Here is a 16,112-nt window from a genome sequence, read left to right on the forward strand (position 1 = left end):
TGAAGACATTTTGCCAGTGCGGGGCTAGCGGGCTTGTGATAATTTTGACCACTGTATATTGTGAAAAAGACTGAATTGAAACATTTCCTTCTAAAAATAAACATTTCCTTCTAAAAATAAGTAAGTTCCAATTTATTTATTTTCTGAGATAAAAAAAATAGCTTTTTAAGGAAATGAGGTTGAAGATGCTGTATAGAATTTAGCATTTAAAAAAAAATGTCTTTGAAGGCAATAAAATGTTCAATATGATTATCATTATCTAGGATGATGACCCCCAGAACTCGTGGCTGTATCTCCATGAGAATGATGTTGTGGCCATTCTCCGACAGCTGTCCCTAGCCGCCATATACAGACATGTGTTCTTCATAGATCCAGCTCAGCAACCAAGTTTGTACCCTTGTGTTTTAAACTTGTTAGTTTGTTTCTTATGGAGAGAGCAAGTATTGCCATGGCCTTGGGTGTCATTAGGATGCTCAGAAAAACTTGTAAATGGTAATGACTTCAACATAACATGAAACTTAGCTTTTGTAACTTTCTGCATTAATGTCAATTCAATAGAACCTATGACTTTAGGAATTTGCAAATGCTGTTATGCAATTAACATCTATAATATTATAAGGTAATAATTGACAGAAGCCATGATAGATAAGTTGGTACTGAATAAGTTTATGGGACAGTGTCTATTTAAATTTAAGCTTGTTTGACCTAGTTAGCTTCATTAAAGCTCAAATAAAAAGGATGCTACATACATACACTGGTGCTGACAAACTGATTTTATTGCTCCATGGTTAAATTAATTCCACAGAAGTAAAGCTTGTTAAGCATAATTTTTTTCTTCAGCTGTAGAGTATTTTCCACTGTCAATATCACTGAGCAACCAATAGAAATGACGAGGAAATTGAATGGCCCTGTAATGAATGCATTAGCTGTATCTTCATAATCTGAACATATATTTTGTGTCAAATCATGATTATTGCCTCTAAATATTTCAGACTCTTTCACGTATGACATTGGTTTAACCAGTGAGTCAACAATGTACAGAGTGTTTGCGTTTAGTACATGCCTCGTACAGATACTGGGGACTGGCCTTAGAACTTACAGTATGGCCAGATTTAAACAGCTGAATAAGAGATTGGGCAGGATGATAAGGTAAGGAGCTGTTAGATGTGAAGTCAATTTAGTCTTTGTTTTTATCAACTAGTCTGTTTTTTCTCGGACAAATAGTTGAGGTAATGTGATATACTTGGTGTCGGGTCTTGCATAATTGGTGTGCAAAGGCTATAACCTTGGTCGTAACTCAAGCCTTTTAAGGTATTCCAACGAAATTTAGTACCAAAGTTACCAGAGACAATATAGACATGTGTAGCAAGGCTTACAAGATTGGCTTTAATAATCGATGGGTGAAGTTCCTTTTCAAGAGAGAAAACCAGATGAGCTCTGTTATCTGCTTGCTATGCTCTTGTTGATTTTCACGCAAACAATTTGAAAGTTTAATCAATCTATTATTTTGTGTAAAATGTGCACTATTTTTGTTAAGTATATGCAATACCGTAATTTTTACTTGCTTTTTGCAGACAGTGTGTTCAACTTGTTACCGACCACTGGCAGAACTTTCAGTCATCAAATAAAGGGGTACTGACTGGTCATGCATTGCAGAAGTTACAAGTGGAGTATGATGCTTTCTTTCTACGAGCTGTTAACCTTATACATATGTCCCACAGGTGAGCAGATAGTGGTCTTGATGAAACTGTTAGGTGAATGCCAAAGAAAATCTAAAAAAGTTAAATTTAACATGACATTCTTAATATTGTAAACAAATATTTTCACATATTCAGAGAATTTGCATAATAATGAACTTCTGTTACTGCCTTCCAGACTGGGATCCTGGCAGTACATAGCTGACATGCCATTCAACTCCATCTCCAAGGGAACTATGTGGAGAATCCTATGGCTGCTGCACCAGGATGGATCACATGATCAGTCACATGACACCACTTTTATACCTCCCGCTGGAGAGTGTATCAGCTTTGTAAAGGGTAAGTGAAGTGGTATTGATCCATTGCACATTTAAAAAATATTCTTATCCTTGCCAATTAATATTGCTGCTGCACCAGCATTTGTTAGATTACCAAGCTTATGACATCAATTCCATACCTCCAACTGGAGTGCATCTGCTATGTGAAGGGTAGATAATTTGGATGTGTACTTTGACAGATATGAAAGTGCTTTAATACTAGTCTGATAAAACTATTTGTGTGCGCTGTGAATGACTTTACTGCAAATAAATTTCAGATATTATGTGTTGGTAATATTTATCAATTATCATATGGCGATTATGATTAATTTCCATTTTGATTTGCTTCTGCTAGGTGTGAATGCATCATATGGTATGATTTTTGTTCCCTGTTTGTATACAGTGTGCTTATTCTAACTGCATTCACAAACTTTATACTCCTACCTTCATGCTTATATATTATATTGCTTCATTTCCATTTCTTTTACACTAAATTCTTTTCAACTTGTTTAAAGCACTTATTTGTAATTCAGTCAATTTTAATCTTAAGCTATCTGAGCATGAACCTGCACTGCTTATTCCTTTCTAGGGTATTCTAGGGTATTGTTCATATTACTTCAATCTTTATTAATCATTATGGATTACATGCAACCAGATTTGTTTTTCTTACATAAATTAAAATGCCTAGACCTTGAATGGCTTATGTGGATGTTATAATTATTATCTTGTTATACTTAAGATTGTTATCCTTCACTTGTACTGATGCAAATTTAATGAACATGTTGATATGGTTACACCTTATGTCCTATGTTCACCCTGCTAATTTCAGACATTGACTGTAGAAGTCAGTTGTCAGATATCCTACAGAGAGTGCCTCCGACAGAAGGAGTTTACCTTCTCAATGCCATGACCAACATGACCCAGTGTTGTACATCAGCGGATGTCAGCTTCATAGAGTCGGTTACACTTGCAGTGTTTGAGGTAAGTATTGTTTAACACATTTAAACCCACTCAGTGATAATGATATGAGGTCTACCTCCTCAACGTGATGACAAAAATTACTCTGAGTTCTACAAAAATGAATGCCACTCTCGTTTTCAGTGACACTTGTAGTCTTTTTATTCAATATGTTGACTTTTTGACTGGTTCATGAATTGTTCCCTTGGTTTAATAGTTAAATGATGTGCTATTAAAGGGACTGTACACCAGATTGGCACCAAAAAAGTTTTTTTCTGTAACGAATCTCAGGACAATTATTAAATAGAATGTGTTATGCTTTGATATCATAATTGTAAAAAAAAGTACCAAAATGTAAAAAACCTGTGTCGCCAAAATTGCAGTCCAGCATCGTATCCACTGAGCTACGACGGCTTACTCTAATCAGATGACATAATAAAGCTATACACCTAACTCGGTAATATCACGTGATAACACCGACTAGCCAATCATGCATAAGGAATGAATTCTACTAGGTAGACATACCCAGTAATCTTTTTTAATGGAAAAATACGAAATAACTGCTAAACTTAAATAAATTGTAAACTAAGTGGTACTTCAGTTAGTAAGTTTCAATGCATTGTACACATTAATACCAAGTTTATGACAGTTTTTCAACAATTTTCTTTTTTTCTTGCAAATTGATCATCTGGTGCACAGTTGCTTTAAAGACTGAATTAAAAATATTGTAATGCATGCCTATATTTAGTATGCATATAATATTGATCATAATCATATTTTCAGGTATCATTTGTGTGCACAGAGACGCGTGATTTCTGTTCCAAGATGGGCCGGGAGTTGCTAGGTGCAGTAGTCACATGTCATCCCTTCATGTTGTCAGTACTCACCCAACATGTGAATGAGTACCTGGACAAGCTAGGACAGGTTGGTACTCTTTAAAACATCCAAGTATGAAATCAGCCCAATGATGCATGATAAAAGTGAATTACATTCTTGCTTTTAAATGTGTTCAGCAAGTCATTAAAATGACATAAAAATGTTTATATTCAAGCTATATTTGTTTCCATCCTTTCCCTATTCATTAATGATGGCTGAGTTGTTACTTTATCAGATATGGGGTCAGAAGGTCATGGGTTTGAACCCCAGTTGGAGCTTCGTCTATATTATTATAAGTACTGGTTATCACCTACGACAGGAAAATGGTTCTTAATCGAATGTTGAAAGTAGATTTTAAAACAATGGTATGTATGTTTGCTACTAAAATGCTTTTGTGTTCATCATTATGGCATTAAACAAATCTTACCCTTTACAATGTGATATTTAGAAGCATGCAGCTGTCAATCTTCAATGTTAAAGTACATACTTGTATAACTCATGGGATTTTGAGATTGTGATTACACGGCTTTGCTCATACAAGAGTCTTCCAATGTATAATTGTCTTTTAATGGACCTAGTTGGCTAGCCACAGACCAAAATGGCTACCCATGGCTATTGTGAGACACTGAATATGATATCTAGAGCATTTGGCTCTTTAACCTAACAGGGAATTCTCAATGTTGATATGTTTTTCTCCAGATGGGCATATACCTGTACAAGGGTCTACCCATGGAGACATGGCTACCCACAGACCAAGATCTGACTGTTGTGAGACAATGGCTGCTATCAACGGCGCTGGGCTCTCCGGCTAACCAGATGGCCCAACAAATACTGGCTAGCATCAACTGGGGCACAACACAGAGGGTAAAATCAATACTTTCAATTTAAAGTTATTGCACATTTTTACAGAAATAATTAAGATGTGAGATAAACCGGTCCTGGATTTTCCCATATGCCATTTGTATGTATGTCTTTTTGCTGAAAACCACACCCACACCATTACCTCTATGGAAAATAAATGATTAGGCAAGTAGATACCAATTTGTAAACTTGTATAGGACTTCGCTAGACCTTAGGTCTTTATATCAGAATGGACAGCAGAAATGGGGCAGTCCATAAGGAGAGATAAATTGAATTTATGGCAGAATACACCCATAGAAACATGAGGATCTTTCTTTCTTCTTGTTTTTTTTATAATGGAAAATAAAATTCATTCTTCTGACAGGGTAATCGGCTGATGGTCCCATGGCCCCTTCACAGACAAGTGGCAGTACTGGTAGTAGAGGCCTACCAGACGTTTATACACGGAAAACACCTGGGCTCTATGATCATGGAGGGAGTCAAGCAGGTATGTTATACACTAGGTTGTTGGTAATAATTCTATATATGGTTGATTTTACCTCTGGCGTCTACGAGGATGGGTGGCTGTATTAATGGTGGAAGCCTACCCCATAACCAGAGATTTATTATTGCTGATGATGCCATCATTTTGATTATTTCCCTCCCTATAGTCATTTAAATCTCTGCATTCTGCCATGTAGTGGAAATGTACAGGAATCTTTTACTCCTCAGAAAGTTTTTTTCATTTCTTATTTGGTTTTTGTTTGTGAAAGGTGCTATATTTGTTTCAGATGTCAGCAGCAGTGCAGCAGTACCAAACAGCAGAACAGGAGTTTCATAGCTGGTGCTGGACCCTGCTTCTTAAACTCTCATTACATCAGGTACAGGTCTAAGATATAAATGTAACAGTATTTACCAGGACTCATTGAAAAAGTAAGCTTGTATCACCATGTGTATGTTGCTAAAACAAATCTTAGGCTGTTACTTGTATAAAATTTTTGCTTGTTTCTTTGCATTTTGAGCACTATTGTAAGGTTTTTATGTAGAGCATTTTTCGGCTGTTTGTGTGAAATATGGATCCCCTCAGCTTTTAACAACAGCTCTTTAAAATACAAATCTGTGGTTTCGAATCTGAAATAAATTCTATGTAGCAAACGGATGTTACAGTGGACTGGCTCCATTGACAAAAATCATAACAGCCCCTCAAAAAAGTGTCCTTCCTTTTTTAGACAAGCCTGCCAGAGAACGACAGACATCAAAGTTCCCAACCAGGGGCTATCCCTGACTTCAGTGATGACTCTCTTATGCCCCTGGTTAAAGGGGTCCGGGAGAAAAACCCCACCGCCTGCTTTGTGGTGCTGCTTATGACCAAGGTTGGACATGGGTATGTGGATTTTGATATTAGGGATGTCGGTTACTACCGCCTACTGGCTCTTGTAAAAAAGGGATTTGACAAACTCCACCACCTGCTATGATGGGCTTCTCATGACTAATGACCAGTTGCTGAGCTGTTTCTGTTCCAATTTAAGTTTATATTGCAATAGCTAATGGTAAAATTACAATGGGTCTAATCCTTTTAAATCATATAAATATTGTTAAGGAAATCCTGAGCAACTGGCCATGCAGTTTGACATTGGTAAAGGTGCCTTAACTAGCCCTGTAGAGGCTTCCCAATTCCCTTCATAAAATGAGTCCAAGAGTGTTTTGATTATTTGATATTGTTGAATTACTTTACATTATCAGTGTTGTATCATCTGTATTTTCAGGCTGACTGAGTTTATATCCGAGGGTCTAGCCATGCTGGACATGCTTATGGAGCAGGGTCTTCCAACGCCGACCATCAGTGCAATATACTTCACCATGTTCTTGTTTGTGGACCAGCAGAAATACATTCTTGATAATGTCAAGTAAGTATATTTGCCTAAATTTCTTGGTGACTTTCACAAGGTTCATATTACATTTTTATAATGTCAGGTGGTGTAGTGCTACAGATTTAGCCTTTTAACAAAGGGTGTGTGAATTTCATCCAAACTATGGGTGTGTTTTTTTTTTGGCATCTTGATGGTGGATGCCGGAGTAGTTTTCAACCTGAAAAACAGGCTGAAGCTTGGTTCATATTGTGTTATACTTATTTATTTGCAATTAAGCCGAATTTACAAAGACCAATTTTTTATATCTACGCAACTATATCATATGTGTAAGAGGCCAGTTTTTCAGTGCCTGTGTACTTAATCCAATAAACCTAGAGAAAACCTAAGAATAAATTGTTTTTCTCTGCAATATGTTTAATTGTTCTGGGGCAATTTCTCCCAAGTAAACATTGTATTTCAGATTCCAAGAGGTGCTGCTATCTATTCTGAGAGCAGATGAATCCTACTTCAAGGTTGTCAAAGGCCTCCTGTCATATGATTTCCCTGGACCAATCACAAAGCTTCTTACTTCCATGATACTGGTAAGTTGACCAATCACAATGTTTGTTTAGATGACATGGCTCTTTAGTAGATGTGTAGTGGATGAATTGCAATGCTAAGTGTTGAATAATATTCTTTGATGATCAAAGAAGTGTTTTCAGGCATATATTAGATTTATAAAAGCACATTTTGTGAAAACAATGTGCAGGCCTGGGCCTACAGTGCCTAAGTGGAGCTATGGCAGTAACAATGAGGCTTCTTTGATGATTTACCAATTTGCATGCCTTCATGTTACCTGTTTCTAATTCTTCTTAGTAACAGTAACATTATTTTTCTACAGATTTCCAGAGGCCGGATGTTTGTGGGAAATTAGTGATTCAGGCAGTGAAAATGTGAGATAGGCTTCCTAACAACCTTCTCTATTACTTAACTAATGTATGTTTCTTCCACAGCACCATAAAGAGGCTGAAGGGGATGTTTGTGGGAAATCAGTGATTCAGGCAGTGAAAATGTGAGATAGGCTTCCTAACAACCTTCTCTATTACTTAACTAATGTATGTTTCTTCCACAGCACCATAAAGAGGCTGAAGGGGATGTTTGTGGGAAATCAGTGATTCAGGCAGTGAAAATGTGAGATAGGCTTCCTAACCGGCCTTACTGCCATAATTACAACCTAGCTAGTCATTATGACTTAACGAATGTATGTTTTTTCCACAGAGCCATATAAAGGCTGGAGGGGATGTGGGCGGGGAAGGAATGGTTCAGGTTCTAGAAATGTGGACCCAACTGTTCTTTAATCTCCCAAATTGGCATTCAGACAGGTATTTGATTTTTCCAACAATTTTCATAAATGATATTTTAAGGAAGTTAGTTTCTGACATGACTTACTAAGTCCAACCAGATTTTTAGCTCGACTATTCGAAGAATAGGTGGGCTATACTACTCGCCCCAGCGTCGGCGTCCGGTTAAAGTTTTAGGGCAAGTTGGGATTTTCACTTATAAATCCAATACCTTACATTCAATTGAGTTAATACTTCACACAGTTGTTCAGGGCCATCACATGATGAGTTTAGATAACTCCATATTATTCTTTACACAGATTATGGTCCCTGATTGACTATGGAACTTGGGTTAAAGTTTTAGGGCAAGTTGGAATATTTATTAATAACTTCTATATCCTTTGTTCAATTGACTTAATACTTCACACAGTTGTTCAGGACCATCCGACAATGAGGTTACATAACTCCATATTATCCTAAATACAAGTTATGGCCCCTGATTGACTTAGGTTAAAGTTTTAGGGCAGGTTAAAGTTTTAGGGCAAGTTGGGATTTTCACTTAAAACTCCAATACCATTCATTCAATTGACTTAATACTTCACGCAGATGTTCAGAGCCATCACATAATGAGGTTAGATAACTCCATATGATCTTTTATACAAATTATGGCCCCTGATTGATTATTTTACCAGTTTGTTGAATAGTAACCAAATAAACAACGTTGACATTTCCTAAGTTTTACTTCTGCATAACAAATATTATAACTTAAAATAGCCTTGCTACATAATAACTGCAATTGGTACAACATCTTATCAACAAAAATAAAAGGATTGGCAAAATATGGCCGTGAAAACGAACAGACTCCATGATAGGTCATAGCAACACACGGCTGGAAGTCCGAGTGGGAAAGAACCACGCAAGCCGAGAGAGGCTAGGCTGAGCCGTTATATTAAATGAATATTCAAAGTGTACTGTATTAATACTATAGTGTCCTATGATATGCCTATAATAGACTGTTAGGCAAAATGCGACAACCAAGCAACTACGGTCTACGTGCAAATGCTCCTTTTGCCAAAAGCAACTGCAAAACCTGCAAACTCCTAGCAACGCAACGCAACAATGCAACCCACAATTGCCAACAGCTAATGCAACATCAGCAATATATCTCCGCAATCTCATGGCAACGCAACGCAATGCAACGCAACAACGCAACCACCGGGACGCCAAGTACTAGGACGTTCCCGGCCTTGAGCAACAGACATGCAACAGACTCCTTAAGAACTTGTTATTCCAGCAATGGGATAGTAAACGTTATTTATATCTATATTCATCCTAATTGATTTTAGTTTATAATTCCCAATTTCACATGTATAGCCCTCTTGTTGATTCCCATACTGAGTGATAACTAGCACCGAGGTGCTCGACCAAGGTAAAAGGTCTCAACAAGCCCAAATACATCTAAATCATAAATTATATATGTATGCAATTTTAAATTAAAATGGATGACAGCCTAGCCAACTCTCGGCTTGCGAATTTTTTCCGCCTTCAGGACTGACTAAGTATTCTAAAAACAAAAACATGTGGAACCTTGGAAAGCGGCACTCATATACCTCAAACTTTATTAAATACTACCTCAAATGCAAGCTACCGGTAACCAAATTACGATGGTTAACCATTTGAGCAACAAAGCAGCTATTTAAACAAAATTAATAAATAGCTAATAATTTCAAACCGAAAGCAGTTTCCGATGTCTATGGTTCCATATTTAGATATTCTTAAATCACAAACAAAATATAGGCACATTTACAACATGTGAAGAAAGTACATAATGTCCACAAGTCTGGTCCAGTCCAATGTATTTATACCCAAAGTTATTTCCACTGAAGTGGGGGTGACACTCTGTCATGGCCTCTCTATGGCAACAGTCAAGTGTTCCATTCTAAACTCCCATCCGCACGAGTTTCCAATTATGAAAAATCACCATGACTACAAGATAGAAATTCAGTCTGATGGTGCGAAACAACATGGTCACAAGCAATGTTCATATAGCGGTTGCACGTTAAGAAGCGACTCTATATTCCTCGCACTCTTTAATATGACACTCCAGACAGATTCAGATGGCGATTTGTGATCCGTTGCTCCCGACTGTTTTAGGGTATTCCCTGTCAAAACGAATGCCCCTTCGAGAGACATCAATCCGCCATAGCGTGCATGTGGACCAGACTCGAACCACCGCTGCGATACATACTGTAACATACAAAATACGAAAGCAGCAACACATGAAAGTATATTTCTAAGCGGCAAAATTTAAACTTAATTACTTTAAAACTTATATAACAGGTACATTCTAAACAAAAAGAAAAGGGGAAAAACAATCTATGACTGGGTGGGCTGGGCGGGTTTTTTAATTTCGGTCCTCACTGCACGAGATTTCGCTAGCAAAGAAAGATTCCCGTTACATAGACTGGTTTAATTTAATTCGAAAAAGCACTTTAAACTAGTGTCAAATATCGAGAACCAGTCCTCTCCGCACGAGATTTCGCTAGCAAAGCAAGATTCGCGTTACATAGACCGGTTTAATTTAATTAAAAAAAACAACACTTTAAACTAGTGTCAGATATCGAGAACCAGTCCGTATTGACTTGACCGATAGATGCCGAGAGTGTTCCGATTGCTTAGCAACGGAACAACAGACCTTAAATTCAATCTCGCGAAAATAATAAAATTTATTTTTAAGCAAAATAAATTAACCTATGGAACTTGGTTAAAGTTTTAGGGCAGGTTGGGATATTGTTTAATAACTTCTATACCCTTCATTCAATTGACTTAATACTTCACACAATTGTTCAGGACCATCACCCAATGAGGTTACATAACTCCATATCCTTAATACAAGTTATGGCCCCTGATTGACTAGGTTAATGTTTTAGGCAAGTAAAAGTGAAGGGCAAGTTGGGATTTTAATAAAAAAACTTCTATACCGTTCATTAAATGCACTAAATAAAATTCAAAAATTACGACCGTCTTACAACAAGAAACATAACTCCGTTTTAAGCCTAAATACAAGTTATGGCCCTTGATTTTTTTTTTTTGATTTTTTTTTTTTTGTTTAATTTCCTTTGAAAGGCATATTTGTATATTCTTAACCACATTTTCATAATGGGAAATCAAGTTATTTGAATGACTTGCGTCATTGTTTGGGCAGGCTGGTGGGAGGGCAGCATCAAAGTCACCTTATGTATCAAATAATTTTAGTTAGGTTTGACATAAAGAGACCAAACTGGGTATTATTAAATCGTTATTGTATTCTAAGTCAAAGCGGCGTAGTCAAATTTACACTTCCTATAAATTGAAAGTTGTTTGTTTGAGTTTAATTTGATTGAGAAAGTGCTAGTAATCTTGGTACTATGATCGAAATCAGAAAAAAAGAATGCGCGTAGTGCAAACATCACACGAGTTTAAATTATCTGGAGAAAGGATATGTTGCTCTGATTAGACGTATATTTTTAATTTTGTAAGTATTGATCAATGTTGGAAGGTTATGGTCAGAGTAGTTTAAGCCCCCCAGAAGACTCGTGTTCGTGTGAATTCATGTTCCCTTTATCGTTAAAGCAATTGTTGTGAGTGTTTGGTCTGTCTATGCTGTTTGTATTTGTGTGTGGGCTGTTTATACGTTTGTGTCACGTATGCGGTGTCGTTTTGACCCTTGCCTTGTGTCTCTAAACAGGGTTCGTGTTTTGAATCTTGGACTACTGGGCTTGAACCTGTAGTTTTCATTGTATTCTGTGGTATATCCTTTGGGACTGTATCAATGTATGATGATTCTAAACAGCTCATATCAAAAATAGTGTTGACCTATAAACTTACCGAACTAACTGTTGTTGAGAATAATATCTATTTATTGTACTTGAAAATATGAACTTTGTGCATAAAATGCCAATGATAGTTCAACGATTGAAAATATTGAACGACCAGTTGCGCTTTATTACGACAAAAGAAGCAATGTTTTCAAGTTATTTGCTGATTGAAGGGGATCATCAATATTTTATGCCTTTTGTTTATATTTAATCTGAAAGTTGTAGTGAGAATTTAAAATACTGAAATTCAAAAATTATAACGTTGTTATGTATATGTTAGTTTAGTGTAACAATGACCCAATGATAATCAGTAAAAGATTTATTTTGTATTCAAAACATTGCTTGAAATGAACATGATGTAGATACAGTGTTATAATAATTGTGAATGTAATGAATTTGGCCTTATTAATAAAATCTATGAAAATATTTGTCAATCTGTGACGTTGGATTTTACATTCAGTCATTTTCTAACCTTTTTATTGTATTATAGGAACAGCTGTTATGTGATGGACAATCTAATAAAGGTTGCATTCACCAGCAAGCCTGCACTGGAAAAAGTTCAGCAGATATTCACTGAACAGTATAAGGTATGATAAGGTGACTACTTCAAAAAAAACACAAAATTTAGGTGGTCATTCAAACAATTCCAGTCAGTAGACACAACATGCTTGCTTTGATGGCCAAATTAGTATGTTTATCTTCTTAATTGATTCTTTGAAAATGACAAGTCTGAAACATACAATTCCATAAGGGGGGTGTTATTGATGTTACAGAAATATGTTTTCACAACCATTGCAAAGTGTTGTTTTTTTCAAATATTGCAAGTGGTGAAAAACAGTAGGGTAAAGAGGGGTAAGATTCTTAAATCTGCAGGTGTGTTTAACATCAAAGTTGGCCTGTCTATGCCCCGTCACCATTTATTGCCAATCCTTGTAATTCTCTTACTATAATCAGGGTTTTAGGATATCATGTAGAAAGGTAACTGGTTTTGATTGTTCACTTTAAGTTGAGAGCAGTTAAATGTTTGCTTTACATGTTACAGTTGAAATTGCAAGCTTTATAAGATACACTATTTAAATTTATGTCTTAAAATTTATTTTGAGATTAGTGTATTCTCACCATCCGTCAACCTTTACCACTACTTCTTAAGAATATTCCATCCATTATTGGTATCATTTTCTTATCATGTTTTTAAAATGTGTTTTTTTTTTTTTTCAATATGATGGTTGTATAAAAGATCTGCTTTTTTAATCAGGTTTGCCAAATTTGATTTTTTTCATTCCAGAATTACTGCAACAGAGAAAAAAGCCAGGGTATGGTGACCTCATTTGTGAACTGGGTGACCTCTGGTGTCACTTTACCTACCTATCTGGACAAATCATCCTGTGGAGAGTTTTCCTGGCTTACCTATATGATACTGTGGGTGGAGGGGAGTTTTGAACTGGAAACTAAACTGTGGCCTACCATTCAAGAAGAGTTGTTGGCTAACCCAAAAGCTGGCACTGAGCAATGTTTAAAGGTTTGTGTTTGAAAGTATTTTGCGTCTTGGCTTTACTTGTCGATAAAAGAACTTCAAATGATCAAATTTACTTTAAAGTATAACACATGAAAGTTTGTAAATGTTCATTGTTTTGATACGGCAATTTTGCCTGGTACGGGTGGAATAAATTTTAGGTCACTGTTAAAGTTTTGTAGGTTTTGTTGTGTTAGTTAACATATGTAGTTTTTTTAAAAACACAGATTCGAGCTTTGAAGTGTTCACCAACATTTAAATGAAAATCAAAATTACCTTTTTTTATCCAGAAATCTATCAACAAACTCAAGTTGGAGCAAGCTCCAGTCTGGGCCCGTCTGAACATTATACGCTTGGCCCAGCAAGCCCTTGACATGCCCAAAGAACACCCAGTTGCTGTGTTGACGTGGCAACGCTTCTTTGGACTCTTTCTTGGCAGGCTCAACATGACACAAGCACCGTATGTTTAAAACATTGTGATGTTACCTTACCTTTCAATCATTATTTTGAGTGTAAAATCTCTTATGTAAGCTAGTCTATATGCAAACACCTGATACATAGAGGTTATTACCTGAGTGGTCTTACAATACAGAATGTATTAAACAAGTATTGGTCATAAAATACGGAAATTATTAAATAAGTCTTCTAAAATTGATCAAACAGAAGCCTTGGTGAGTTTTTACCAATTTTGTTATACATGTTTGATAAATTTTTTATTTAATGACCACGAAATCAATTTTGTAAAACATCCTGTGTTTATATGGTATATAATGAAGTGAACTGGATTTTGATATATATATTTAAGATGCTTGTTTAATTGCTTTTTACTTAAAAGGTATATCAGATCATCCATTGTCATGTACGATATCCATATAACGGAAGCATGCATAAGTTAAAGATCAAATTCCAGATCTCCTCAAAAGGCCACTGTAGGGGAGAGGTTCTTCAGTAGTCTCGGGTACACATCCTATGTTAAGAAGATGAAGAAGAGACTCGGTGAGACGGCTGACCACTACATGAAACTCGCTGCAGAGGTTGTAGGTAAGTTAAAATGTCTGGGTCATTCAAAAGAAGCTGGAGAGAGGAAGGAAAATTAAGGCACAGCAATATTGTATTGAATTGTGCTAGTGAGTTAACAGAGGAGTGAAAAGGGGAAGGTTCTGTCTGATTTTTAGCTCTACTTGCCAAAATCCAGAAGAACTTTATGCGATGGTGCAGTATCATCATCTGTGAGTTTCCCTGTGTCTGTTAACAATTGCTCATGAATGTAATAAAGTCTTTAGTTCTGATAGTATTGATAGAAAACTTTACAGTAGTAAGATTTCCATGAGAGCTTGGTTTATTTTGTAAACCAGCCAGATCCGTCATGCATGAGTTGATTATGACCCTTGAAATAGTGTAGCCCTATCGTCAATATACTTTAAGGGAGAGAACTTGTTCATGGAAATGTATATTATTGTTGTGTTACTCTCCCTTGCCCTTTGTTAACAAATAAGCAGGTAATATATGGTTAACTGATTGATTCCCTTTTGAAAGTGGGTTTAGTATATTGCATATGACTAGAATGTACATGCTTTGGTTTAAATATGACCATAAAAGTCATAACAGTAGAGCATCATACATCACATAACATTTATCCACAGATAGCGATGATGAAGAGGCTCTCTCCAAAAAGGAACTCCACTCACGGTTATCCAAGATGTATCACACATTCCAATTCTGGGTTGAGGAACCCATGCTACATGATGCTGCCCTCTATCTTCCCTCACTTCCTGTACAGTGTCAGCCTGATAGACTGGTTGCAGTGTTCCAGAATGACCTAGTAGGTCTTTGAAGATAATACGTGCACAGTCTGTTTGGAATACAATATCATCGTGAATAATGCTATGAAAAACAGTTTTCATACTGGTAATTTTGTTGAGATAAATGTAAGATTGATTGCTATTATTTAAGGTTTGTCATTCAGATTTTCATTCAAGTGCACAGAAATTATACAGTTCTTGTATAATATATTAAATTACTGTTTATGTAGGAGTTAGATTAATTGCATGTACATGTATATATGTTTCTTATATCACTGACATAAAATTTACATCAAGTTATATGTATGCACATTTTTTTTAATGCAACGTCAGTTATTGTATCTTAAATCAGAACCATTTTCTTGTTGTAAAGCGCTTGAAAGTTGAATTTGTTTTCTAGGATAATGTTTTCATTCTGCAGAAACCTTGGATGGAGCTTGTAGATCTGAAGGGAGTTTCTTCTGACGTCAATACCATGACAACAGAATGGAAGTCGAACAGTGTGACACCTCAAACCCCAAAGAAAAAGGGACGAAAAGGGAATGAACCCAGACATTCAGGTTTGTTGCAAATTATACACCAAATAACATTAAGAGCCATAACATTAAGAGCCATTTTTTTTAAGTAGTTTGAATTGACTGATCGATTTTGCTACAAACCTGTAACCTTTCAATGCATGTTTTTTTTGTAAGGATTTTAATCCCACAGGTGCAGACAACCTTCTATCAAACCTATTTAGTCTAAACCAGCTCTTCCTGCCAAGTATTTACCCACTTAAACCACCTGTGCAAGAAATCGGAAGATGTAGAGCCTGTTTTTGATTTAGAATTATGATACACTTATATTTTCACAGGTGCAAATGACATTTTGTCCCGACTGTCTAGACTAGAGGAACCCCTACCCCCACCGAGTATCCACCCTATGAAATCTCCTGTGCCAGAAATGAGCCGGTCTGTACTGGAAAACAAGGGGTCCCTGTTGCACCTGCTGAATGCTGACCTGAGTACACTGGTGGATTATGCAGGGTATGTAGTGGTTATTGGTGTGTAAGGCTACATTGATT

The 16,112-nt window shown here is 36.3% G+C and overlaps 1 protein-coding gene across 2 annotated transcripts in view; it reads left to right on the top strand.

The window, feature by feature from the left end:
• The window catches only part of LOC128217237 (ectopic P granules protein 5 homolog), a 45,496-nt gene that overhangs the window by 9,591 nt on the left and 19,793 nt on the right, over nucleotides 1-16,112 (top strand). The window contains exons 11-31 of one of the 2 annotated variants that reach the window (XM_052924219.1): nucleotides 264-387; nucleotides 993-1,149; nucleotides 1,575-1,721; nucleotides 1,876-2,036; nucleotides 2,370-2,387; nucleotides 2,844-2,995; nucleotides 3,755-3,895; nucleotides 4,547-4,711; nucleotides 5,073-5,195; nucleotides 5,479-5,568; nucleotides 5,917-6,071; nucleotides 6,454-6,594; nucleotides 7,019-7,139; nucleotides 7,816-7,919; nucleotides 12,225-12,321; nucleotides 13,020-13,253; nucleotides 13,538-13,707; nucleotides 14,158-14,288; nucleotides 14,891-15,069; nucleotides 15,471-15,609; nucleotides 15,903-16,074. In XM_052924219.1, coding sequence (XP_052780179.1) covers nucleotides 264-387; nucleotides 993-1,149; nucleotides 1,575-1,721; nucleotides 1,876-2,036; nucleotides 2,370-2,387; nucleotides 2,844-2,995; nucleotides 3,755-3,895; nucleotides 4,547-4,711; nucleotides 5,073-5,195; nucleotides 5,479-5,568; nucleotides 5,917-6,071; nucleotides 6,454-6,594; nucleotides 7,019-7,139; nucleotides 7,816-7,919; nucleotides 12,225-12,321; nucleotides 13,020-13,253; nucleotides 13,538-13,707; nucleotides 14,158-14,288; nucleotides 14,891-15,069; nucleotides 15,471-15,609; nucleotides 15,903-16,074 — 2,921 coding nt within the window. The remainder of the gene's footprint in view (nucleotides 1-263; nucleotides 388-992; nucleotides 1,150-1,574; nucleotides 1,722-1,875; nucleotides 2,037-2,369; nucleotides 2,388-2,843; nucleotides 2,996-3,754; nucleotides 3,896-4,546; nucleotides 4,712-5,072; nucleotides 5,196-5,478; nucleotides 5,569-5,916; nucleotides 6,072-6,453; nucleotides 6,595-7,018; nucleotides 7,140-7,815; nucleotides 7,920-12,224; nucleotides 12,322-13,019; nucleotides 13,254-13,537; nucleotides 13,708-14,157; nucleotides 14,289-14,890; nucleotides 15,070-15,470; nucleotides 15,610-15,902; nucleotides 16,075-16,112) is intronic. The other variant, XM_052924220.1, reaches the window with a different exon arrangement.

Source organism: Mya arenaria, chromosome 14 (assembly GCF_026914265.1).
Source record: "Mya arenaria isolate MELC-2E11 chromosome 14, ASM2691426v1".
NCBI lineage: Eukaryota > Metazoa > Mollusca > Bivalvia > Myida > Myidae > Mya > Mya arenaria.